Source organism: Eurypyga helias, unplaced genomic scaffold (genome assembly GCF_000690775.1).
Source record: "Eurypyga helias isolate BGI_N326 unplaced genomic scaffold, ASM69077v1 scaffold27922, whole genome shotgun sequence".
Taxonomy (NCBI): Eukaryota; Metazoa; Chordata; class Aves; order Eurypygiformes; family Eurypygidae; genus Eurypyga; species Eurypyga helias.
The window spans coordinates 5,972-28,872 of record NW_010236993.1 but is presented as its reverse complement, the minus strand read 5'-3'; the positions used below and the strand labels follow the sequence as shown (position 1 = coordinate 28,872).

The following is a 22,901-nucleotide window of genomic DNA, read 5'->3' as shown; positions in this document are numbered from 1 at the left end:
GAGGAGCTTGGCAGAGGACTTTCATTCACCTCAGGAAAGGTCACTACAAGCACTCACTTTTCTGTTACTCTGCAACAAACGTGCACACACACATGTACACAAGTGTATACGTACTTGGGGTGGAGACTGGTGTGTATATATACTCATCTTACTCTATATATGCCCACGCATAGGTGTGTTTAACAACTCAGAAAATATCCCTGAACTACTGCCACAAGAAAGAGGCAGCTACAAAAGGCTGGCAAGCCCTGAGCACACCCATTCGCACCAGCACAGAAGCTAGAGTGCATTTAATCTTTTTTCAGCACTTGTTCTTTGTACTGTTTGTGCATCTCTGATCTAGAGAATGTAACCAGAAGACAGCGAGGTTACAATTTTCCTATCAGATACTGTAAGGTACAAAAGAGTTTATATCCCACAACAGTAATTACATCTGGTTACAGCTTGCAGATGGCCTTGGAATGACTTCAATGTTGTAATTCATACAAGCTGCACATTCCCTTTTTAATGACATCAGCAAATCCCTTGAGCAGTTTGTAGTGGCAGTAAGGAAAAAGCAACTGCATGCCAGGAGGCCAGTGTAAGTAATAATACATGAACTCAGGGAGAGGCTGAGGACAGAGAAGGGAAACACCAAGTAGGTAGCCCTGCCTGTGAGGTTGAACGTGGCATTTAAGTTCTTCCCGGAGAGGGTGGGGAGCACTGGGACAGGCTGCCCAGAGAAGCTGTGGATGCCCCATCCCTGGAAGTGTCCAAGGCCAGGCTGGATGAGGCTTGGAGCAACCTGGTCTAGTGGAAGGTGTCCCTGCCCATGGCAGGGGGGTTGGAACTGGATGATCTTTAAGGTCCCTCCCAACCCAAAGCATTCTATGGTTCTATGATTTTAATTTTTAAAATCCTCATTTAAAAAATTCAAGCACCCAGCAAACGCATTTAACTACATAATAATGCTTTGGCTGGAAGTGTCATTTTTGTTGAGAAATTTGAAAAAAGCTCCTCAAGTAATACATTATTCCAGGTCAGCCAACACCTTTAAAAGTATATTCCATTTATAGATCAGACTACTGTAAAAAGGCAAGCCTATTCCATTGCATTTTAGTAAGTGATTGTTTCACCTTTTCAGTATCCCTGATCTAAATTTCTTCATCACGATGAAAAAAAATGTTTAAAAATGCTTGTGATGTTTATTTCCATTTTTACTTCTTTTTATGACAATAAAAAGGAAGTTATCACTACTTTTCCACTAAAAGCATCACCGTGGCACATGAGTATAATTTTCAGTGACTACATGGCCTAAAAGCCCCAGCGAGACCTGTGCTCTCACGCTGCTGAGGAGGAACGGGTGGTGCAATCCCACCAGCACGCTCCCCCATCATTTTACATGACGAAGAGCTCGGAGTACAGGTGCGGTTCCACTGGCAAAGCTCTGGTTTTGCTTGGAAGGCCACTGCTTCCACACAGCCCTTCAACCTCCTGCCAAGCAAAATAAGGAGTAGGAGCGCAAGCTGCCATACGCCCATTTACATTAAGATGCTGCTCGCTAATCAGCGTTTGCCACGCCACCCTCCAACACAGGCCGCACCTCGAGTCCTGTGTTCAGTTTTGGGCCCCTCACTACAAGAAAGACATTGAGGTCCTGGAGCGTGTCCAGAGAAGGGCCACAAAACTGGTGAAGGGTCTGGAGAATATGTCTTATGAGGAGCGACTGAGGGAACTGGGCTTGTTTAGCCTGGAGAAGAGGAGGCTGAGAGGAGACCTGATCACTGCCTACAACTACCTGAAAGGAGGTTGTGGAGAAGTGGGTGTTGGTCTCTTCTCCCTAATGACAGATGATCGGACGAGGGGGAACGGACTCAAGCTGCGCCAGGGGAGGTTTAGATTGGATGTAAGGAAGAAGTTCTTCACCGAAAGGGTTATCACACACTGGAACAGGCTGCCCAGGGAGGTGGTGGAGTCACCATCCCTGGATGTGTTTAAGAGACGGGTGGATGAGGTGCTGAGAGATATGGTTTAGTGGTGGACAGATACGGTTGGACTGGATGATCTCTAAGGTCTTTTCCAACCTCGTGATTCTATGATTCTATGATTCTATGCCTATAGGCACCTTCATACACTTCATCCCAGGCATCCTGACTTTACCTGCTATACGGGAGCAGCCTGACTTAGCACACTTTTAAAAACTGAAAGCTCTGCAGGTTGGAACGGCTCACTTCATAAATTTCAACACCACAGGATTACTCTTATTATCTAATTAACTGGAAATTCATATATTTGCCTAAAAATTCACCTATTTGCCAGGTACATCAGCAGAAAGATAAGTCAATTATTACGAATAATCAAGAGGACCAATGAAAGGATCATCATTAAGGTTGTCCCTCTGTATCTAGCTCTGGATAAGTGGGAGCAACCAAGGACTGGGAGTTCTGAGAGTATGTGATGTGCGTGTAGAGTAACTGTCCCATACACTCAGTTCCAGAAACTGCTGAAAGTAATTCCTGCAGTTCATCACTAGTCACACAAACAGATTCACACAGTCCTCGCTCCAGGAAATGTTAAGATTTGCCCATTTAATATCACACTTGGTGATGTTAAGCTATCCAGACGTACTGGTGACTCGTGAAGACTAAACTAGTAGTGGGTTGCAAGGAGACACCACAAATTCATGGTAGGACGCTACTGAAGTATTACGTAAAACATCCAAATCTTTGTGAAAAGCCAAACAAAAAGCACATATGTAAAGGAAACCTTTAATCTCAAATGCAGACAAATTAAACAGGGGAATTTTATCTGCTAGGTAAACTAGATCCAAGTTTGGGATGTGAGGATCAACTGTACCTTCACATCCCATTGAAAAGCTGTTCTTTGCTTACTGCCCCTTGGAAATAATTCAGGATTTGTTTTTTCTTTGTAATTTCAGAGTTACAAAAACATAAGTGGAAGGATGAGGGCCTGGTTATTCATCATATCATGGTATCACTCTAGAACCTCACAGAAATAGAGCTCCTGGGAATTGTGAGTGTACAAAAATAAACATTCTTCCCATATTTTTCAGAATTCTAAGTACCAGAAGAAACAACTTGCTTATTCAGTGTGCCCAGAGAAGGCCTGGCAGAAGAAATCATTCATCAGAGAATTAAATCAGACAAACAGCAAAGGGTGGATGGCCTTATGTTTCAGCAACATATCAGCAATGTCATATTATTTGGAAAATGTTTTCAAATTATGCTAATGATCAGCTGCTTTCTGGTCCCCAGCTGGTATAAATGATTCAGAAAACATATGAAAGAGAAGTAAATTTTAACAAAAGCCCCCCAACATATACATAATCTATCAGCAACACTCAACTTCAACAGAGTTCTCATACAGATAGCAAATAAGAGCAGAGCGAAATAATGAGATATAAAACCTGCAAGATGCAAGCTAGCTCTACAGTTCCTTGCTCTCCTTATGCATGATACTCCTCATTTAGATGCCATTACTTCCTTCCACGCACCAAGTTTTATTTCTCTTTTCAGGTTTACCTTTTCATAAACAACTGCACTGAGGCTGTACATCCCCTCGGTCAGTGCAGACAGCTCAGATGCTAATGTAAGAGCATCCTGCTTTGGAAGTCAGTGTCACATTCTCATCCTACTTACTACAGAGAGGACAGAGCCAGAGCAGTTGATAAAGAAATAAAGTGGCCTCCTTATCTGTGCCCCAGTACAGAAACAAGGGAAATCTCTCTTCTTGGAATGCAACAGCTACTGAAAGTGCTACTGTCATTGGTAGCTTGGCTTCCCCTCTGCCTCTAACTTGGCCATCAGCACTAGCTGTGGTGGGCAGACGTGTGGCTCAGTCGCCATGCTACTAACCCCCTTGTACACAGACAGAAAAAAGGATGTCCAGAAGTCAGTAACTCAAACGAGACGCACAGGTAAACAGTTATGTGTATGTGCTTATTTTTCATCTTGGTCTAACAGGACTGAAATGATAAAGCCTACAAGCTTCCCCCCCACACACACACATTTAACTTGATATTCTAGTTAAGAAAAAACAAGAAAGAAAAGTAATTGAGAAACCAAATCCCCGATTCCATTATAAACAATGACTACACTCGGATGTTATTGCCCTCTCACCAGATAAATCACCTTGCTGGAGAGGCTCCTTTCACGAAGATCAGAGCACAGCTCCTTGCAGACTGACTTGTCTGATCAGCTGCGTACGGGGAACAGTTCTAACTCTTGCTTAGCAGTACATTTATTCTAGTGCTCTTACTCCAGAAGTAACCCCTTCTGTACTTACAAGGCCGTCTGTGACATGACACTCTTACACAGAAAATACACAAAATTTGGTTTCCAATTTGCTCAGTTTAAAAAAGTACAAAGCAGAAGGAGTTACGGAATGCTTTTGTTGCTACAGCAGAGGACAGCAAGTCCAAGTTTGGGGATATGACATGCACTTTGCAATACACTTTAAACCATTTGTCTAAGATTAATCAGAGCCCACTTGGTCCTGTTGCACCAAATTTTCCCTGAGAAGTTCTTTGGAAAATGAAATACCACATGACTCATGTCAGAATCGTAGGACATCCACTCACCTGTCGCCATTGTTACAGAACTGGACTGCAACCACTTTGTCCTAAATAGGAGGGAGGAAAAAACAGTTGTAAGTGCTTTGTAAGCTGAAACACTCATCCAAAAACCTCTTAATGATAAGCTTCCAAACAAACTGCACCTCCCCACAGATCTCCTACAACATATGAGCTTACAAATTCAAGAACAGAGAAGAAAGTCATATTTGAAGTTAAAACTTCCCCAGACACATTGTAGTAGACTTTACAATAGAAAACTCCAGTGAGGTGATGGTTTCGTGTTGCTCCAGAAGTAGCTCAGAGACAGAAACAATTTCCAGCTCAGTCTCCCAGACGCTTAGAACAATTTAACCCAATAAATGATGACAGCAGGTTTGCACTCTATAGACCTAACATCAAAATATTTCATTTTAAAAAATGCAAACTTTGGCTCTATGTCCACTTTCAAATTGTTGAGAAACAAATACTAAGTTTTAGATGCGGTTTCCCCCTGTTTTTGTTGTGCTAAATACTTGTGTTGGCTACAGGCACTCACTATCTTCACTCCCACTGACCTCTCTAGCTCCTGATAACCACGTGTCCCAAAAAATTCGGGACTTTTTCAGGGGTAGGCTGACAGCCTATTGTATTAAGAAGAGGAGACTTAAAAAAAAAATCATTACAGTTTATTCCAAACCTGAACTGCTGAATATAGAAATCATCTTTTCTTTTGTGAGCAGAACACTTGTTAGATTCATTGGCTTGGAGCTCTGTGACTTAAATAAGAATCACATGATTCTATGTGAGAATCCATGTGAGATCCATGACTCCCACTGAAGTTCGGTGAATCAATTTACACCTCAGCCTCAATCCATAAAATATTGTTATGGTGGGCAGCTGGGCTATTGAGATCCAAAGATAAATGCTCCAAACTCCTCACACGTGACAGCCCCATCAGCGTTGCTCTAAGCTTGCCTTTCTGATATATTGTTTGCCGTGCACACAATAAATAATGCAGTCTTCACCTGTTCTCAGGAACAACTAAGAAATGAAGATTTGGTAATGTTATAGTAGCATTTCTTTACAGTGTTTCATTAAAACTGAGATGGTTTTAACCAAAGCTGTCAAGACAAACTTAAAAACTAACATTGCACCGTACAGATTAAAATAGCCTGAATTTTTATGAGAACCCTTCTGCATTACCTGAGAAAGGATGCTTTTAAGCTTGCTTTATTTATTAAATGAAATTACCATCACGATCCACAGTTTGACTGCACACCGTAAAACCAGAATTACGTTGGTTTTTCTTGTTATGTGGATTTGTGGCAACAACTGAAGTTAAACAGTCAACAATAAATTTAATAGGAAAACTGACTGTGGAGGAAAACTGCTTTAATGCTTCACTCAAACACAGACTTTCTTCAAGAATATGGGAAAAACACCTAGTCCTTCAGATTCCTTGGGGAAGGAAATACATAAAGCGTATTTTGCACACACCTCCTGCCTCAAAGGAATTTAAAAATAAACATACCACAAATTCCCAGGCATTTAAACACCACACTTTGGAGAGTCAACTAAACTCTAAGGACAGAAATCAAGTCAAATAGGATGTACAAAACCTAGGTTGTAGAAATGAGGTAAACGGGGGGGCGGGGGGCGGAGGTGAAAAAGCTTGCTGATTCGTCTCTTACCGTATGAGATTCTAACTGGGCCATTTTCTCCGGAGATTCTGCGCCCAAATAATAAATCCTTATCACGTGGTCAGTACTACCTGTTGCAATGAACATGCCACCTAAGAAAGACAGTGTTTTCTGTGAGAAGAAAGACCATCCAAGGAACAACCAACTTTAATTACTGCTTTATTGTCAAAGCAGCAAACTACAGTTTTAAACAAAAAACTTCCCTATAATCAAAACATACGTCCCGAACAAAGCAGTTAACTCCCACAACTTCTACTCTGAGCTGTACTTTCTCAGACTGTATCAGCTTTAGCATAACTAGGAGCTGTAAATATTTACCAGCTGCAAACCCTTCTGCCCAAAGGAAAAGAATAGCACAAGTTACAACATTCATCCAACAAACTATTCCGCATTCCCTCAGAAACTACCACAGTGCTATCCATCAGCCTATGTGGAAAACTAGACAGGGAACAGTTTCATATTCTGACTGGAACACAACAAAGAAAATATTTAAGCACCTCTTCAATATCTGTTTGACACACATCAGAGAAACGATTGCTGAACTGGGAGTCAGCGACTAAGGTATCTTCTTGTCATGGCTGTTCCATTTACAGTATTGCACAGAAAGGGCCCTATTGTGTAGTTTACTGCACTGAAATGGTTTTAGTTATTTCAGGATTTCTGGTTTTAAAAAAGGAACACGGGCAAGTCTCACATGGCTCTTGAACAGGTCTTAATTTCAGACAGCAAAGACCAATGAGAAATCACATAATTTTATTTGTTAAAGCCACTGTTTTTGATAATTCAAAGCTGCAACAAAGGATGTCAGAGTTAAGCTGATATTTTCAAACACATTGAATTGATCTTCCCAGAACTTAGGCAAATTTGGAAGATTACCAAAAGTGTAATCTTTGAACAGAGGGCACCTGTCTGCCAGATTTCAAGAACTTTTCACTCTACAATTTTACTAGATAAAACCTTAAAGAGGATGTTACAAAGAAAAATCTCTGATGTGCAAAACAACAGACTGAAAGCAGCATAGTCTTCCTTGGAAGTGGTCAAGACGTTTTATCTTAAATTATAGGGCGGGGGGTGGGGAGGGGAAGAGAAAAAGCCTCTTGAGGTAGATGCTCAGCATGGGAAATTTCAAACAATCAGTTTGACAATTCCATAATTAGCTGAAAAATGGTTTAATACCATTTGTATTTAAAAAGAAGTAACAGACCTGTCACCGAAAGAATTACAGTTCAGAAGATACTTTCAGCTACCTTACAAGGCATACATACCGGAACTGAAAGATGAACAAGATATCTGAACACCTGGCCTGGACCTCTCTGCAAATTTCACAGGGCGATCCCTACATGCAACAACACAACATTTTTACTTTTTGTTACTTCATTCTGACGCCATTCAGCAAGAACAGTGCACTGCAGCTCAGCGGGCTAAGGACAATATGCCCATCCAAAAGCTCTTTATTTTGGGATTCTCACCTAAGTTTGCTAGAACTTATTTTTCATTTTAGCATTTTTCTTCCTTAGTTTAGTAAGAAAGCCAGCATTTTCTAAACTGAAAAGACTATTTAACTTATTTATCATGATACTCACCAATTCAAATGTATTTAAAACAGAACCTGGCAAACCATTAGTCTAATAGCACTTACCCTCTATTAACTAGGGGTTTGATGTCATGCACAATGTGTGTTCTTCTGATTAAAAGCAAATGAATTGTCTGCCTCTACATTTTGGACAAGGATTTAGTCCTCATCATAAAAGACACAAGTTCTTCCACAATGCTGGTTTGCAAAGCACAAAACCCAGAAGTAACAGCCCTGATCTCTGCCTCCCCTCTGCGTTGTAATGCCACAGACTCCCCAGCACACATAAGAAAGTGCTCCCTGCCCCACATGCTGGCATGGTACTCGTGCACAGCGTGTCTATGGGAGAAGGTATCCCAAGAAACTTGTTTACTGAGAGAACATGCCCTTCTTTACTTATCTCAGCATTCCTCTCCGCACTAAAATTTAAAATAAATTTTTCCTTTATTTAAAATAATTATAATTATCTAGACAGGCTTACTTAAATTTCATGGTGTTAGCATGCCACTGCCAGAAACAGATTGTTCCGTCAGCACCAGTAGAAGTGAGGTATCGTGTTGTTCCTTTCCTTGCTGGAGAGAACTAAAAATAAAGTTGTAACAGTTAAACCAGCTAATTTCTTGACCCCCTTATATGCTGGAAACTTGTAAATGGACACTAACAAGAATCTTTTTCACTGACATATTAGCTTTCTCCCTGGTAGCGCAGAGAGCAGGGAGATAACCACAGAATCTGACCCTCCATAAAGATAAAGCCTGAGGAATGGAAAACACCTATATTTTGACTCGCAAGTCTTTGTTTCTACCACACAAAAGTCAGTAAATTGGAGAAATGAAACAAGCCTAGACCCTTTTACTGGGGCAAGAAGATGAGGAAATACTTCATTCTAGGATAGAACCGGATCAAACACAGTAACAAAGACAGAACTCATTCCTGCACACAAGCCCAACCAAAACCAGCAGCACAGTAGGACCCCCCCATTCCCTCCCTCTTCCTGAACCTCCCCTCTGCCTCTCTAAGGAGTAAGAAATCTCTTCATTCTGAAGTTGCTCACTTTAATTTCATAATTAATGAGGAGAGGGTGGTGAGGCACTGGGACAGGTTGCCCAGAGAAGCTGTGGATGCCCCATCCCTGGAAGTGTTCAAGGCCAGGCTGGATGAGGCTTGGAGCAACCTGGTCTAGTGGAAGGTGTCCCTGCCCATGGCAGGGTGGTTGGAACCAGACGGTCTTTAAGGTCCCTTCCAACTCAAACCGTTCTGTGATTCTATGATAACTGCAGCAATAATCCTCTGGCTACCTGGTATCTGACAAAGGGATCAAACACTCCTTCCTCAAAAAGCCACAACCAATTGTGGTCATTCTCTAAGTTACCAGAGTTTTACAAAACGCTTGTGAGGGATGCAGATATACATTAACAAGTAACATACAAAACACAAAGCCAGATTGTAAGACGTTATCTCTGCAACAATCACCTTAAAGTAACTAACTTGTGACATAGTTAAAATCGGATTAAATTGGAAGCGTGGACAAGAGAGGGTGACATGAGACTCCCAGGGACTAGTGGCACAATGGAGAAGACTGTGATGAATCAGAAGCAGCAAGGCTCCAGAAGAGAAGGGTTCTGAGCCAAACATCCCCACTCGTTCTCCCCTCTGTGTGCAGTACATAGTACCTGCCAAATTGCAGGGATTGTCTTTTTTATCCTGGAATTTTGTTTTGCTGAAGGTTTCTCCCTGGCAGTTGTGGGTTTTTTTTAAAGCAGATAAAATGCAAATTGCTAGCCGTTATTGCCCCTGCCACCACTAGAGAACTACGTGCTGGCAGTTTAGTCTTTTTCTTCCTGCTCCACTACTGCTCACCGGGCACTCGCCACACAGCTGAAACGGCACTGGCACAGGCACAGACCTCTGCAAACCCTCATCCCTGCTGCACCGCCGCTGCTGCAGCATCCACGTATGCTATGCTTCCAGAACGGCTCCTTACCGTACAGGCTAAGATAACGAGCAGATAAGAAACGTGGAATAAGGGGTTTTATCTGACAGCATTCCTCTGAAACACTAACATTCACAGCTGTCGGTCCAGTCACTGTGCAAGGACCAGCGCTAGAGGCCTGCCATTTCCCTCTGGCACAGCTCCTTGATCTGACGCTCTCGGTGACCACGCATTTCCTAGATCTGGGGAAGAAGCAATGGGACCACCTAGTTAAAGGCAGCTGGAAGAAGCAGGATCATGCCCTCAGGCAATAGTTGGATATTGTGCAGGAGTGAGTTTGCCAGGAAACAATGCCCTCGAGTTGGGGCAAACCTACACTGTCAAACAGAAATGAAAAGTGAAGTTTTATCCCTGATTGCTAATCCACATCTCTTATTACCATTTTAGTTCCAAGGTCTGGCAGAAAAGGTCCTTCCTTACCTGTATGGAAGTAATGGAAGCTGAATGGCCCTGCAGCACTGCGACTGGGGCACAGGTTCGAAGACACCATACTCGCACTACTTTGTCACAACTGCCTGCAGCGAGCAGCGTGTTCTCGTAGTTAACAGCCATGTCAGAGATTTCAGCTGAGTGTCCTCGCAACGTTGACAGCAGGCGCCCATCATCTGTAGCCCAGATTTTGACCAAACAATCATCTGACCCCTAATGCCACACAGAAATTTCCAAAGGTTATGTAAAATAACGTTATGTGTACTTAATACACACGTACATGGCAGATGAACACGTATCCAAACCACCACTGTGCCATGAGCCTGCCAGCAGAACAGCTTCAGCGGGATTCCACAGAGGCACAACTCTCTGAGCCCGGGAATCACCTTGTGGGGTCAGGGATTTAGGTATTTATAAAACAGAAGACACCGTCTTGTTTTTCATGCTACGACATGATTACTGCTGCTCATGTAACTCCTCTCAGTACAGTCCAGTAATAATTAAGAGATAAAATGTTATCTCTATCTGTTGAGACAGATCAAACCAATCCTAATATCAAAGTGGTTGTAAGACTTCAGCTCTAAGGAAGAAGAGCACTTGAGCATCTGAGGGATCTCAGAGCCTCTACCACACTCCCAGAGCTGTGAGGCAGCTGTACCATGAGGTTCCAAGTCTGGTAACAGCAGAATGTTGGACCAGTCAAAGAGAGAAACCACCACGTGCACCAAAATACCATGTCAGTGAGATTTCGCTTCAGGACAGGACACAGTTCAAAATCATATCCAGCACAGCTCACGGTAAAATACTTTTACCTATAGTAGCAGCTACATAATTTCATACTCAATCCCAATATCACCAAGAATTTTTAGGCAGTTCAGACCTTTTCACTATTCAAATACTACAAAGAATGCTGATACAAGTGGCTAGAACTGCCACTATATATTCAGAAACATAATGCAATAAAACTAACTGCAATATCAACATCACTTGATTTTAAATTACATTTTATTAACTACAGGTAAATTTGAACACAAATCACTTTCAATTCTTCATATAACTGCAGATGAGAAAGATTTCTTTATCATGTAAACAAAAACCAGAAAGGCCCTCCCTATGGCCCAGGGTAATTACCATAACAACACCCCGATTTGACCAATTCATGATGAGCAGAGAAGCTAGCAAGAACACAAGGACAACAACTGGCCTGCCAGGTACTCTGTTTCTAAATACCCATTGGTAAGAGACAAGACAAGACAGGCATTAACATCAGCGGTTAAAAGATGCATTATTAATTTGAAACAATCTGTTATTTTTTAAATAATATGCACAACAAAAAGCCAGAGCAGTATCAGAGAAATGTATGTTAATATATTCTGGAGAAAACGTTAACATAACATTCACATATTCACTGACATACTACAAATTCTAGAAAGAAAATTTAGTATAGAAGCAAATTGCAGATGAAGTAATGAGGTCTTCTATCTATCTATCTATCTATCTATCTATCTATCTATCTATCAATCATGTTTTACTGAGATGTAAGGAAAGGATTGCCAGGAATTCCAAGGTTTCCGAAAGGTAAAATGTAGTTTTTAAAAAAGTGTTAAGATTGAACCCAGCAAGCAGCATGCAAATTTATTCCAAACCCCAGAATACTGCAGGTGCCACTCAGTAAGAAAAGATGGTAAATAAAGAAAATCGAGCACACGTTTCAAGGGAGAGTTGCAAGCTCTGGGCCGGAACAACCCCGCTGTAAGGTTCTACCTGGGGAAGCAAATAGCTGCCTGAGTTTCAGTCCACTGGAGCCGTGAGCCATTTTAAAATACCAAGTCAAGTGAAAAGTGAAAATTAGCATAGAAGGAGATAGGGTTTCCATGTATTTCAAGATTTTTCTTCCTTTCTTTTTCTGGAAGCTGTGTCTGCACCTCAATCAGTCACTAGAGGCTGTTGTGGAACCCAAGAAAGAAAGAAATCAAACCAAAGCAATCTTTCAAGAAAAACACAATTTTTAAACTTACTGTAAAAATTCGCCTCCCACTGCGATCAAAGGCTATACAATAAACAGATGATAGATGTCCCAAAATCCTCTTATGCATTTTTATGTGTTGGTAGGTGGATGTTGGGAACAAGTGGCTGAAACGTCCACATCCAGTTAATTGCCTGGCAGAAATTATATTTACTGGGAGAGAAAAACAAAATAAAAAGAAAGCTAAGACATGAATTTTGTCCAGAACTCAAAGTTCAAATAAACCAAATATCATGTTTGGTAACAGCTTTATTATTATAATCCAGAAATCTGAGCCTCTTCCACCTTATCAGAACATTCTGTACAGCCTTGTAAAAAGAAAGCCCACTCCTGATGAAGCCTTTCAATACCTACCACAGCACACATTGCACCTGCTTTCTTACACAAAAATTGAGGTAAAATAAAGAGTTACCATCACAACTAGAAGTTACTCAAATTCATGAACAGGCAACAGATGCATTTATTCTATATGGATTTGGAGAACTTGACATTAGTAACAAATAATTTCCTTATAACAATTACAACAAATTTATTTTTGGAGCATAATAATAGTTTATTCTAAGTGCTTTTGGTTTTGTGATAAAAATCTTTCTTTGGAATGGGTTCCAGATCATATGTCAGTCAATGGTCTTCCACACGTTCCCCACAAAACCTCTCTCATTACAGCAGCAGCGATACCGTCGCACTTCTACGACAATGTAATTGAAGAGTGGGAAAAATGTGGCACCGATGGAAAAAGCCCCAGTCAAAAGAATGGCAGGCACAAGAAAAAGCTGCACCAACAGATTTTTCATACTGCTATACCTAGGAGTCCTTAGAAGAACAGCCTGAAATCTAAATGCACAACAACATCATGTTAAAAAAGTGGTTTCACTGATGCTAACTACAGATCTTCGCACTAGACAAGAAAAGGGGAAAATCAGCACGGCCGTGCCTTTGCCAGGACAGACCACCAAATTAAGATCATTATGGCTGTTGAATACAGAAAGAACCTAATTCTAAGCGTTGATTTTATACAGAATTGGACATCATTTGGGTTATTTAATTTTATCTATCCCAAGTTATACCGCTTGAACTTTTGATTTTAAATGTTTGAGAGTATTTTCAGTGGTACTTAAAGATCTAATATTACTATGTTGGTGGGTTTTGTTGAGTTCTTGTGATAGCAGGCTCCCTGAAGAAACCCCTTATCTTGTCTACTGCACATGGAAGTAGGCAGGGCTTCACAGGCGCCGCAGAAAGCTCTTTAGTGCCTTTGAATCCTTTAGTTTAAAAGTAGAGTGAACAACTTGACCCATTTTCTCAATAGTATCATCATATCACTGCCTATCTACACACAAAAAAAAATATGGAATATGTTAAAAAACACTACAAAGTCAAGAAGCACCATTTCAAAGGGTTTCAGTTTTATGCTGCAAAATTTGGAGCATTTTTAATCACCCAATGCAACTGAAACACCACACACTAGAAAAAAAACGTAGCATCAAAGGTGTAGGTGCTTGCAAAAGTCATCAGACTCCCAGCGCAACCTCATCTTCAGTCGATATTTGTTTTTCATGTAAAAACACATATTCAGCAGCACTAAAAAAGCAAACCACACTAAACCAAATTTGTTTACTGTCTCCGTACTATGCAATTGATACCTGCTATTATACAGGAACTGCTAAAAGGAAATTGTCTTCCCCAGCAAAGTCAAAATGAAAACCTTAACCCTTTTTTTCTCGTGTTACAGGAGGGAACAGAGATCCCGTAGTCAGAAATGCTGTACAAAGGTACCCTCAGGTTTCCCTGCACATTATTTTATTTACCATTTAAGGACACCAGCTTAGAAGCAAAGTTCTTAAAACTATTACACCTCCCTTTCCTCCACACTGTGGACACTGTTATGCCAACAGAGAGATGCAGTCGTTTAGCCATATTGGTAATTCTGCTGTGCCTTTTGGTGCTTAAACCATTTAAATACATAACAACAGTGTACCTGCCTTTAAACAATCTCAAATGGCTTTGAACCTTTTTTTTCACCACACAGGACTGTGTGAATATGTGGTATACTCACATTTCAAAAACATTCCCAGTAATCACAATACCTTCTGTGTTCTACAGTGTTCTCATGCAATCCTTCTGAAAATTTACCACCATCTGTCGTAAATGACATAACGGAAACACTAAAAGGTATAAGGAGTAGTGTCTCAGAGTCTTTCACTTGGCACCTAACTTTTCTGGTCGATTCCCAGACTTGCAATCAGTTCAGCTTCAGAGAGCGTTAAAGTAATTTCCCTTTTTTCTGTGTCTATCTCCCTGCTGGCACAATAGGGACAAAGATCCACAACCTCCCATGGATAATTAAAAAATGAAAAGCACTGCTTATGAAATGCTTCCATCACAAGTTTCAAAGAAACAGGAACGACTGGGGTGCCGTAAGGAGCCCCATCTCTACCAACGCAGCAGCATCTCTCAACAAGGAGTAGCAGGTATTCCATGCATGTGATCCTCGCTGCAAAAATGCTTAGGGCATAGGAGAAACACACGCCAACCAACCAAAGCTGTGACTGTCTTCCCACGCTTTCTAAGGTATCACTGCCTTCAAAGGAACTGCAAAGTAAACCCCCCCTTGAAACATAGCAAACACCCCCAATTCCAGTTCCCGTATTTTTGGTAGAAGATTAATACACAACACCTACATAGGGAATTAAATACACATGACAAAAAGCCCCGTGAAGTTTGCTTTCTTCAGTACAATGAAGTTACTGTACCCATAAAGCCTCAAAGCATTACAAAACCCCTGATTCCCACACACAGAATTAGCAACGTAGTAGCCCTATAAACTTCCAGCAACCTATCTAATTAGCTGCTGTACTTGACACCATACTGGGTGTAACAGCTGCCAGCCTACCCCCTCACTATTTCCTGCCAGGGCGACGTGGCAATCCATGCATCTTGCTGTTCCATTCTCAGAGTCCTTGGTCCTTGAAGATCACACCGGGAGGAAAACTGCAGTCCTCAGTGCAAGTACGGGAACGGTTGCAGGGGCAGAGGGGAGGCACATACGCTGTACAAGTGGAAGTCTTAAATCACGATCTATTCTACTGGAGATAATAGTGCAAATGTAAAAACCGTTGCAAGGAAGCTCACCTAGGAAGGATGAAACCAAAACCCTGCAACAATAACCCATCAGTGAAAACAAAATTTAAAAAACAAACATCAGAAGTCACTCATTTCAAAGAGAAGTCATAGCTTCAGGTGGAATTAAAGCCTTTCAACATGGACAAAGTCACCTAGCTGCAGCAGTTTTCAAACTGCTTGAATTCCTCCTCTCCCTATAAACTATCGCCTCACTCCGTTTTTTGCAAGAAAAATAGAAAATAGAACACTGGTAGAACTGTTTGTTTTAAAAATGGTTTCTCTAGCATTAAGGTGACGATTTGAGATCATACTGTTTTATTTACCTCTGACATAAGCACTCTAACTTCATAATGAGGGCATAACATTTTACACAGCCTCATCGCAGGGCCTGATCAAGCATGAAGACTGGGTACCACTCGCAGCCAAGCCTGGATTTCGTAAGGACACTGGGAAATAAACACAGTTGGCTCACACATGCAAAACATCTTCTCAGAAAGTGGATGTGTGGCCAGAAAGACAGCTAGACCCAGTAAAAGCACCAAAGAACAAAGCGTTCCAGCTCTCAGAGCTGCTGACCTCATGGAACTCGTTAGAGCAGAGAGGCGTCATCGATTTTCAGCCCTTGTTCTAGCGCTGCTGTTTGGCAGGCTCACGGTAGCCGGATCACCTTGACTGGAAATTTCCATACAGCTGAACTGTTTGTTTCCCGAGACTACGCTACGAACTTCCTGGTTCTAAATTTCGTGTTACTTGCACTAACAACAGTTCCTCACATAAAGCTTTTCATGCTCAGGTTAAAACAGCTCTAGCGATCAACTTAAGAGGGAAAACAATCTTCTTTCTAATCTGCTTTGTGTTGTCTGCAAAAAAGTCGTCTCCAACAGAACCCAAATGGTATTCAAAACCAGGTTTATCATATGTGAACAACTCCTGCTGCTGAGGTTCGGCAGGACCAATCCTTCTGTTTTCTGACTAGAAGAGCGCAAAGGGAGTCCTAAACATACCACTACCGCAAAACCCGCGAAGAAACCGTCGGAGAGACCATCCTCACCCTACTCACTGCGTTACCCTGCATGTAGCAGGAGGCTATGACAGCGTTTTCCCTTCCTCTCCTGCCCCAACAGATAACCACCGGCCTCCAAGACTCATCACACAAACAGCACATTCTTGAGAATGCAAGACCTCCACAGGTTAGCAGCTCCTGGGACGCTCCCCCAGCCAGAAGATTCCCAGCTTTGCACAAACATGCTAGGAAAAGGCAACCTCGATTTCCTGTTCCACTTCCACTGTGCATGACCTTGTATTCTGGGGTACAGATCACATCCCATTCTCACAGCAGAAAAACACACTTACAGTGGCAAGCTTAAATCTTTAGCACTGGGAAGGAAATGATATAAGAATAGTTTTAGCTGCTAGTTCCACACCTCATTTACCTGTCTACACAGGCTATTACGCAATCATTTCATCTCGCTCATGAACACACATTATTATGGGTGTCTATTACTGCAGCCCAACTACTTCAGCAAGTAATTCCGGAAAACTCAATCTGACTAAGCCAGCACAGCATGGGAATTCACAATTACGCCAAAATATTAAAGAGGTTGGGCATACTTCTTCCTCTTGAATGTTAAAACATGAGACACACGTACTGTAGCACCTGTGGCCGTCATTACTCAACAGAAAAACACACCCATTTTGCATAAATATACACAGAAGAATTTTGGGACTTCCACTTCAGGTTTAACAATGGGGAATCCCAAAATCAAACTCCTGACTCCAATACAGCTTAAGTGTAGCCAGCTTCCTATTTTAATCTTTATACACATTTTCCTCTCTTACTAATACTTTACATACCTACACCAAGAAGATCCATACTCTTCCAGGAACCAATACTTATAAAAATGAATTCCTGGCTACAAAAGACCCTTTTCCATATACCACCTTTGTGTTTCGTAAACAACAGCTCATAGGAAAACACCTGCAAATCATTCTGTTCTCACAGTCACTAAACAGCCACCACGCAAGCAGCACAAACGTTTGTCATGAGACATGACAAATGCTGAAGTCGGATCTGCTAGTGTGTTGCATTAATAACACTGCATATTCCAAAGACACACAGGCTAATTCTCCTCTTAGGATCCAGGAGCCCTTACAGAAATAAAACCATAGAAGCTGACTGTGTGCAATAAATCTATAACCTAGCCCATTAGCAATCCATCAGCCCAACTGCTAGCAAAAACGTTACTGCAGAACCAGTCTAAAAAAACACACACACAGGTATGTACAGAAGTAACCACAGTAACATATGGAAATAGTTTTCTTTTTTAATGTCCCACGGTGTGACAAAAGCAGAGTGCTCATGCAATAGCCCCTTACACACCAGCTCCAGGCAAATATCCATTATTTTTCATACAGAAGACCCACAGACTTTGCTATTCCGTCCCCCCGCTGCCCCACCATCACAGACCTTACACAAAGCGCGCCATGGATTTCTGCCACAACCAGCCCAGCGTTCTCGCGTTCGAGGCTGACAAAGGTTAGTTTTTAGTAATGAGAGATAACGTGCAGAAGCACAGAGGAACAGCCAGTAGAAAGAAAAGACTGCCATCATCACCCCTGCATCTCCAAAGAGATGGGAGAAACGTACGTGAATTCATCTCCTAACAAACCAGGGAAAGCCTATACATTTGCACAAACACACACAAATACAGAAAAAACACCCTAATGAGAAAACAAATCACGATTTATATTTATGCCTGCAAGAATCAAATGTTTGCTGTAAGAATGGTTCAGACCGTCTAAGGAAAATACGTTCCAGTTTCAGCAAAACAGAGCAGCCCTCTGATGATACGTACGCTGCATGCCTACACACACCTGAGCTTTGTACACGTTCTTTATGGAACGCTGTGGACAACTGAGACAGAAGCAGCACAAATGTTGCTTCGGTGATTATTTCCGTTTTGGAGAGAGATGTTGTAAGCAGTCTGCTTTCTGTCATAATCGAATTCAAATGAATTCTTGGGTCAAAAAAGTTCCCTGGGAGCCAGGCGCTCTGGTCTGGCTAAGATTCCTGACTGAAAGGATTGTCTACATGCTCCTGTGACCACGTTAATTCAACCTTACAAGCACACGTACTTATTACATAGGCTTATCATGAAAAGATACTCAAGCACTTTGCTCTCCAACCAGAAGCTGACATGCAAAGCTTTTCAGCGTGGCCACAACGTTTTAACATGTATAGAGATATTATGGAAGACTCAAGCCTGAATAATGCAAAAAGGGTTATTCTATTGTCAGTAAGAAACCTTTTTTGGACTAATTCATGGCGAAATGTCAAAACCAGCCATTAATGCGAACCCATTCTTTTCAGTCAGTAGGAGTAACTTTCAGCCACAACAGTAATAAAAATACAGAGAAGAACAAAATCACCTTACGTATGTTTCAAAACTCACCCACGTTTGGCGGTTTGCCATAATTTACAGGTAGTTCGGGAGGGCGGCCTCTGTGCAGAGCTGCAAACGCAGATCCCTTCCATAGCGTATGCCTGAAGTCTGCACCGGAGAGATTAACAGCAGGTTAGTGAAACAATCAGCCAAAGTGACCTCTCCTTCTTAACATCAACAGCACCGAGCACCTCTCCTGGCATCCCAAACAAGGTCTGTCTTGTTACACGGTTTGTCAGAGACTCAGCACTCAGATTGCTACTCTGACTTGTAGTTCCTAAGCGACAGGACTGTAAATGGCTTCAGCTTACGTCTGCTTCATTTTGGTGAGCAGGGAGCCTAAACTGAGGGAAAGGAAAAGGGAATCAAAAAGTGGGTGCACTCTGTATCGAGGCAGGATTGAAGTTTATTATGGTTTTAGTCCTCCTGCAATCCCAGCACACACAGGACCTCTTCTTATGAGCTGTACATCTGAGAACACACATCCCCACACACATTTGCTCCCTCAAAGTGGGAGAAGTAGGACTTTTTTTTTTCCCCAATAAATCTGTTTTCCTGCAATTGGTGGCAACATGCCCTCCTTTCAGATTTTCCTCTGCACCCCAACCCCCCTCCCCAAAAAACATTGTTTTTAAAATGAAGACTGTTTTCTTTAAAGAGTCTCCAGCTATCTGCTGCCAACTGGCCTCAGAGAGCCTTCTCTCCAGAACAATAGTGATTTTTCTGAGACTGTTCAGAGTGCCTCAGAAATTAGACCTGGACTTCTTCCATTTCTGGCCATCTGGAAGGAGAGAAATGAGCTTGCACAGTGAATAAGGACTGCAACAGAAGGATAGTGCCACAGATTGGTGGATCTGCGTATCACCCTGAATATGAAGTGCACAAGGTTACATGACTCAAAGAGACTCCCGAGAGCACCTTCTGATCAAAACCCAGTATGTACCACAGTGTTACCATGAGGCACATTAAAACCAGCACTCATCCTTTCTAAAACAGATCCAAATAGCTATAAGTCCTAAGGGTAAATAGAAACTTCATATTGATGGGGGAGCAGAAATCCATGTACATCACCCTTGAAAGAGGTACACCGTTTTATGTGAGTGAGTGTGGTTTACACACCAAGTGGCACAGTGTCGCAGCACCTTTTTCTGAAGGGGGGAAAAACCCCCACCATAAATCTAGTAGAAATCTCCTTGCAATAAATTTATCACACAGCTTAGGAAGCACTACATCTTTCAGTGATTCATCTAGCCTTTGTCGCCTAATTCACCTAAGAAACTTCCATTTCCCTGCACAAAAATGTTTATTTTCTCTTTCCATTTTGTTGCTGTTTTCTTCCAAGATACAAACTGCAGGTGAAATGAAAGGAATGTTTTTCTGCAGGCCTTCCTGCAAACCTGAAGTTCTCCACCCAATTACAGCAAAGCGTAGGCAAAACAAGACTCGGTCCCAAAACTTTGCGTAAGGAAACATGTTTGCCAACAGCACATCCCTCCCGGTGACACCCAGTGGATCAGCAGAATGCTACAGTCCTTGTTAGCATCAGCGTGCCTTCGCTGCATTCCGTAAATTAAGCGCTCAACTGCCACTGAAACAGGAAGGTCCTGCTCTCCCATCCCCACTCCTCTCCCAAAGTGATGCTCCTGCTGCCTGCATCACCTTCAGCACTACCAGCCTTCCATGAGCTAACACCACAACAGCAATAACAAATTTTGCAACGTTTTAGCTCCCTGAATCAGCACATCACAGGACCAAATAAGTTCTGGTTCTTTCTGGGCAGAAGTGGCAGGGGCATGGAGTGAGGAGGAAGGGAGGAACCACACTTTTCAATAGCAGAAGGCTGTTTAGTTACAACACAAAACTGCTCTCAGGACCCTTATCTCAGGCAGAGCCATTTTTCAAAAGGACCAGGACTAGTGATCTATTCATGAAGGGAATGGGGGCTTTCGTTTAAATTAACTTTAAGCAAGGACAAGCAGGAATTACCACTGACGAATCACCTTCTCCACCCTCTGAATGCTGCCCCCAATGCCATTGCCCTTCGAGGTCACACACCTCTCTGCATGGCCAGGGAGTCACATAATGGAACAAATCAGCCTGAAAAACAGCCCACCAAAATATATAGACTGCTGGGTTATTTTAGACACAGGCATAAGTAATTGAAAAAAAAAAAGGCTGTTTTTCAGATGGATCAAATCTCTAATACGGATCTAAGCAAGAGCTGCTTAAGATGGCATTTCCAACCAAAGAAACACATACATAACAGAGCCAGCAATAACTGCATTTTAGCAAGACTGCAACAAGAAAGCAGCAGCTGACAAGCACAGGAGACAAAGCAGGGCTCATGCAAACAGACACAGGCACCACAACATGAATCGAAAGAAAAGGGGTTTCGATCATTAAAATAAAATTCAATCACACATAAATTGAGACTCTTACCTTTTGCTGCCCTTAACAGAGACTGGCGCCCGACACCGAGCAAAGTCTGCACACCTAGGACACTCTGTGGGATTTCCTTGTCTAAAAGAGGTCCAAGTCTCTCACAGATCCTAAGAAGATAATCCGGAGGGATGTGTGCATTGACAGCCACCTAAACATAAAAATAATCAGATGTTTGAAAATTGTTTTATGCCTGCTTCTACTGGTATTTCTTTTTTTTTGTTCATACACAAGTGTTAAAGCTACTGAAATCAAGCCTAAACCCCCTGAAAACCCCCTCAAAATCAATTATACCAAAGATGTCTTTTAAACTCACACAGAGTGTTGAAAAAGTCAGGCCAGAAACTCCAGGCGGTAGCAGCTATGGTTGTAATTTAGGATACCTCTTAATAACAAACAAAACTCCCTGAAACTCAAGAGTTCCCAGAGCAGTACTCTGATCAAACGCAGTATTGCCTGGGGTCTCCTTTAAGGCTGTTTTACTCTTCAGTTAATTCTTTTCACATACAGTATTTCTTGCTTAGCTGAAACACCCTTGCCAGACACTCACATTACTCTAAGACGCACATGTGCTAAAGCCTAAAACCCCTAAAATTATCCTAAAAGCAACACCCAGTCTCCAGTTTTTAGCTACTAGGAGTAGGTATCTTTAAAACCTTCATGTGTAGGCTCCTAATTTGTCATGTCAAGAAAACATTCTTTTTTCCCTTTAGACAGAGACTGTTTTCTATGGTGAGACAATAGTTTTTCCAACAGTCTGTTCAAATAAATTGTGCCTCATTATCCAGGATGTCCTGCACTTGCCTGATTTCTACTATATTTACTAGCTGGCAGCAAAGACTCAACATCAGAGCTTATTTAGCTCCTTCAAGACAGGACACACAGCTACATTCATCTCCTTTTTAAAGATCAACAGTACAGGTCACTCAGCCCTTAAGTAACCGGCATCGACGATGGAAAAAATAGTTTTATTAGAACTATTTACAACTTTTTTATCTGTTACAGTATTATAAAGAAAGACATTGTCATGAAACAGTTGTTTTGTTTTACCAAGCCACAAACTAATGCCAAATAACACTAAAGCTGGCCTGAAAGGGTCAGAGCAGTGCTTATTGTAAAGTGATAGCAGGCACGTGCCTGCGCAGCCCTCTCTCTCCTTCAACAGTGTCCAGTCACAGGGTTGTGAGCGCTCACCACCCATGCAGCTCCCTCCTGGTGGGGTAGGTCAAGGTTTTGTGCAGCTGTGGTGAGCCAAAATCCTTCCCAGTCTGGCTAAAACCACACCAAGCTCCCCTACACATCAGCTCCGGTGCTCACCTACTGCGGAGGGAGGTGTTTCAGCTCCCCTGCCTACAAACGCTCACCCAGCAGAGGAAAAGGCATTCTGCCAGGTTTAGCAGGTTGTGATTCAGAGAAGTGATGGAAAGCAAGGAACAGGACCCCTCATTCAACAGCAGAGCATCAGCAGGTAGGCCCAGCTAGCCTGCCTACCCAGACCCCACGGATATGCCCAGCCTCTGTCCCAGCACACTGGAAGGAGCACCTTGCATCGGGAAGGAAGAAAAGGTAAGTACTTTGCTCAGAACTGCTGCCAAAACATTGTTCACTGAACTATGTCATCAA

The 22,901-nt window shown here is 42.1% G+C and overlaps 1 protein-coding gene across 1 annotated transcript in view; it reads right to left on the bottom strand.

The window, feature by feature from the left end:
- The window catches only part of BRWD3 (bromodomain and WD repeat domain containing 3), a 49,219-nt gene extending 27,796 nt beyond the window's left edge, over positions 1–21,423 (bottom strand). Inside the window, exons 1-8 of the mRNA XM_010147314.1 lie at positions 21,279–21,423; positions 18,849–18,947; positions 12,266–12,426; positions 10,239–10,460; positions 8,307–8,407; positions 7,518–7,588; positions 6,244–6,344; positions 4,580–4,620 (exon numbers count right to left, since the gene is read on the bottom strand). Coding sequence (XP_010145616.1) covers positions 4,580–4,620; positions 6,244–6,344; positions 7,518–7,588; positions 8,307–8,407; positions 10,239–10,460; positions 12,266–12,343 — 614 coding nt within the window. The 5' untranslated portion in view covers positions 12,344–12,426; positions 18,849–18,947; positions 21,279–21,423. The remainder of the gene's footprint in view (positions 1–4,579; positions 4,621–6,243; positions 6,345–7,517; positions 7,589–8,306; positions 8,408–10,238; positions 10,461–12,265; positions 12,427–18,848; positions 18,948–21,278) is intronic.
- Between the last annotated feature and the right edge of the window lie 1,478 nt (positions 21,424–22,901).